The sequence below is a fragment of the Brassica napus genome, chromosome C4, assembly GCF_020379485.1.
Source record: "Brassica napus cultivar Da-Ae chromosome C4, Da-Ae, whole genome shotgun sequence".
Classification (NCBI taxonomy): domain Eukaryota; kingdom Viridiplantae; phylum Streptophyta; class Magnoliopsida; order Brassicales; family Brassicaceae; genus Brassica; species Brassica napus.
Window position 1 is genome coordinate 53123137 of NC_063447.1, and position 4094 is coordinate 53127230.

General features: G+C 36.8%; 1 protein-coding gene across 1 annotated transcript; it reads left to right on the plus strand.

Annotated features, from left to right (window-relative positions):
- The first annotated feature begins 280 nt into the window (after positions 1-280).
- On the plus strand, positions 281-2887 carry LOC106391218 (probable serine/threonine-protein kinase PBL10). Its single transcript, XM_048754135.1, has 6 exons — positions 281-571; positions 891-1216; positions 1293-1428; positions 1518-1660; positions 1758-1881; positions 2332-2887. Exons 1-6 carry the CDS (start codon positions 520-522, stop codon positions 2805-2807), a joined length of 1257 nt encoding a protein of 418 aa, XP_048610092.1. The 5' UTR covers positions 281-519; the 3' UTR covers positions 2808-2887.
- The last annotated feature ends 1207 nt before the right edge of the window (positions 2888-4094 follow it).

The following is a 4094-nucleotide window of genomic DNA, read 5'->3' on the forward strand; positions in this document are numbered from 1 at the left end:
TTCATATCTTTTTTATGAATATAAAATATTTTTAAAAATTCACTATTAATCTTTTTTGGAACACTGATTAATCTTTTAAGAAAAACCTCACTATTAATAGCCGTGATTTTTGGAATAGTTTTAAACATCACTATTTAATCTTTGAAAATAATTTTTTCAATGTGAAAAAAAACAAAATTGTCGGAGACAAAGGAAAAAAACAAATTTGACGTTGAATTTTTTAAATGTAAGTATTGAAAATAAAGAGATGGGTTTAAAGGCGGGACCGGTCCGTCATCAATGCCACCTCCCAACGCCTCTCCCTTTCTCTCTTAGCTACTTGCAGCAAAGAGCCGATAGAAACTTGTCTCTCTCTATCTGTTTTCTTGGTTGACAAAGAAAACAGGTGACCTAGAGTTAAATTCTCTCTATATCCTCAAGATTTGCTCTGTTTCTTCCTCAACTTTTCATTGATAATTACAGCTTTTTGATCTCTAGCCTGTAATACAGAAAGGGTTTTGTTAGATCATTCTCAAAATCATGGGGATTTGCTTGAGTGCTCAGATTAAAGCTGAGAGTCCAAGTAACACAGGTACTTCAATGCTCAAGCTTTCATTTACATATATACAATAACCACTACTCATGCAAATATTTAGATTTGTTACTTATGTGTTTTTATAAGTTTATTTTATCAATTCGAGGTTAGGTTTTTGGTGGTTGAGACATATCAAGGGACTTAACTTAAAAGTTAAGCTTAGTGTTTTTGACAAATCTGTCTTTTCTAACGCTAATAATTGATTAATTCTTCTAAAGCTCTGTCTTCTTCATAATCTCTGCACTATGTTTTGTTGTCAAAAATGTGAAATATAAAGTTTTCTTATATACAAACCATTTGTTTGGTGTTTGCATAGGTGCGAGTCCGAAGTATATGAGCTCAGAGGCAAATGATACACAGAGCATGGGAAGCAAAGGCTCTTCTGTGTCGATCAGAACAAACCCTCGAACCGAAGGAGAGATCTTGCAATCTCCAAACCTCAAAAGTTTTAGCTTCGCTGAGGTCAAATCAGCAACTAGGAATTTCAGACCAGACAGTGTTCTTGGTGAAGGTGGCTTCGGTTGTGTCTTTAAAGGATGGATTGATGAGCAATCTCTCACTGCGTCTAAACCGGGAACCGGTATGGTTATTGCTGTCAAAAGACTTAACCAGGATGGTTGGCAAGGTCATCAAGAATGGCTGGTAAAATTCAGAATCAGATCTTTTGAAATTATATTTGAAGATTGTTTGTTTATGTTTTTCTACAATGATGTTATAGGCGGAAGTGGATTACTTGGGGAAGTTTTCTCATCCTAATCTTGTGAAACTTATCGGTTATTGTTTAGAGGATGAGCAACGTCTTCTTGTGTATGAGTTCATGCCACGTGGAAGCTTAGAGAATCATTTATTCAGAAGTATTGTCTTCTCTTCTCTTGTCTATATTCCTCTCGTAACTCTAAATGTTTCTTGAGTATTGAATCTTGTGTTCTTGGTGTTGTTGCAGGAGGTTCTTACTTTGAACCATTATCTTGGACTCTCCGGTTAAAAGTTGCACTTGGTGCTGCAAAAGGCCTAGCTTTTCTTCACAACGCGGAGACTCAAGTCATATACCGGGACTTCAAAACTTCTAACATACTTATTGATTCGGTACTTCAGCCTTCTTCCTTCATTTTGATATGCTGAAAAATGCTGTGTGAAAGTTTGATATACGTATACTTTGGTCACCTCTTTGACATGATCACAGGACTACAATCCCAAGCTTTCTGATTTTGGGTTGGCTAAAGACGGTCCAACAGGTGATAAAAGCCATGTCTCCACAAGAATCATGGGTACTTATGGATACGCAGCTCCTGAGTATCTTATGACAGGTTAGTCTCTCAAACATCTTTTAAGCGACTTTTTATTAGTGTTCTAAAAATCGGTTTAGAAAGCGCCTAAACGGCAAATCGGTCATATCCGTAACAATTTTCTTAAAATCCGATATATACAACTCAGATTGATTCTAAAATTGGTGGAGATTGATCTAAATTGATCTGCATATGTTAAAATAAACAATAATATTAGGGCAACAAATTTGTCTAGTTTATTTTTTTGTATGCATAATTTTATGATTCATTAAAAGTTTTATGAGTGAATCCAAAAACTAAAATATTTAATGTAAATGTAAAATATGAAAAAAAATTAATGATTTGTTAACGCCTAACTCCGAATAATCTGCATAGTCGTTAGTACTATATGAAGTGTCTGTCTAGTTACCGTCTAACAATTTCTTGCACATTGTTTTTTAAGATGACCACTGACTGTTTCACTTTCCTTAGGTCATTTAACAACCAAGAGTGATGTCTACAGCTACGGTGTTGTGCTTTTGGAGATACTCTCTGGACGTAGAGTTGTAGATAAGAACCGTCCACCGGGAGAGCAAAAGCTGGTGGACTGGGCTAAGCCGTTGCTTGCAAACAAGAGGAAGATATTCCGAGTTATCGATAACCGTCTCCAAGATCAGTACTCCATGGAAGAAGCATGTAAAGTAGCTACTCTAGCGCTGAGATGCCTGACGACAGAGATAAAGCTGAGACCAAACATGACTGAGGTTGTTGCTCACCTCGAACACATACAAACTTTGCATGAAACAGGAGGAGGAAGAAACATTGATAAGATGGAGAGGAGAACGCGTAGGAGAAGTGATAGTGTTGTGGTGAGCCAAAAACCAAATGCTGGTTTTGCTAGACAAAGTGCTGTGGGTGGAATAGCAGCTGCGTATCCACGTCCGTCTGCTTCGCCTCTGTTTGTCTGATGATGTTCTGTTCTGTTCTGTTTAGTTCAGATGTACAGTTTTGCTTCTGTTCCATGGTTCGTCAGAGATTTGACAATTAATGTTTGTAGTGCTGAGAGTTGACTAACATAAAGTAAAAATGTTGTCTCATGTCTTCAACTTGAAGCTTTGTTATTTAATAAGAAGATTTACAGTAAGAAAAAACTGTCCCTGTGTGCAGTTTAGCCAGTCTAACTTTAAAAGTGACTTGTTTAAGCTCATCTGAATCTGAGATATGACCAAGTCTTTCAGGACTCATGAGGTGCTTGTCTAGGTGAATGAGACACAAACATGAAAATCCATTTCTTCAAAAATGAGCAGCGTCTTGAGAATTCCTCAACCTCGTACAGACACTAGTCTGCCTACAAGATGATCTTCCATTCCAAGCTTTTATTGCACATAAGCTCCTTAACTAGGAGCCGTTGCATCCCTCTCAATTTAACAAGATTTGGATGGTTCACTACTCCTAAGAAACTCACCTCATTGAAACACACACACACACACGCGCAACAAGATATCTAATCACAACACCAATATTCAAGTTTGTGTAAGATATGACCAAATTCCAAATTGGAACATTTACGCGTGTAATGAAGCAGAACAGTGTAAACCTTGACCATTAAGCTGTGTCTCCTTCTTCTCCTTCTCCTTCTCCTTCTCCTCTCTTCTCGCCATTTGGTGAAGTGAAAATACTTCATCTCCGTCCGTCTGAGTCTTCTCGAGCCTTTTTCTCTACTTTTGAGGATGTGTGATTGTGCGATGTGACAGAGTAACTAACACTCGGTGACGTGTTAAGTTGAGAACCGTTTGGGTTTTTGAAGGTCTAACATTCATTGAGCTAACCTAACTTGCAACCAAGTTTGAAGATAGTAAAGTATTAGTTTGGTCGAACCGAGAAACATGTTAGACATAAATGTTTCGCGTTTATATTTTTAATTATTAGAAAGACTAAAATATCACTAAAATTTAAATTCAGCAAACTAAAAGACTTGTAGTTTAGTTTGTTTGTTTGCTTGTTTTTCATGTGCTTTCTTCTTTTGGGTTTATGATTCCGGTGACATCTTTATATTCCGCTGGCTCTCTTGATTCTGGAGATATTTAACATCTTCTGCCGGTTTTGTATGGTTTTCTTTGGTTGTAATGTGTTGAATGTTTTATCAAATATAATTCCAGTGACAAAAAACTGGAATAATTGGTGTTTCAAAGGCTATGTGAAGTAGATGAGATTCTTCGCAAGAACTCTTATACATCTTTTTGGCTTCAATTGAT

Bases quoted from the DNA above. Each gene is read 5' to 3' on its own strand.
- LOC106391218 (XM_048754135.1), top strand. From the start codon at position 520: ATGGGGATTTGCTTGAGTGCTCAGATTAAAGCTGAGAGTCCAAGTAAC. The intron at 1,217-1,292 runs GTAAAATTCAGA...ATGATGTTATAG, and splicing joins AAGGTCATCAAGAATGGCTG to GCGGAAGTGGATTACTTGGG. The intron at 1,882-2,331 runs GTTAGTCTCTCA...CACTTTCCTTAG, and splicing joins TCCTGAGTATCTTATGACAG to GTCATTTAACAACCAAGAGT.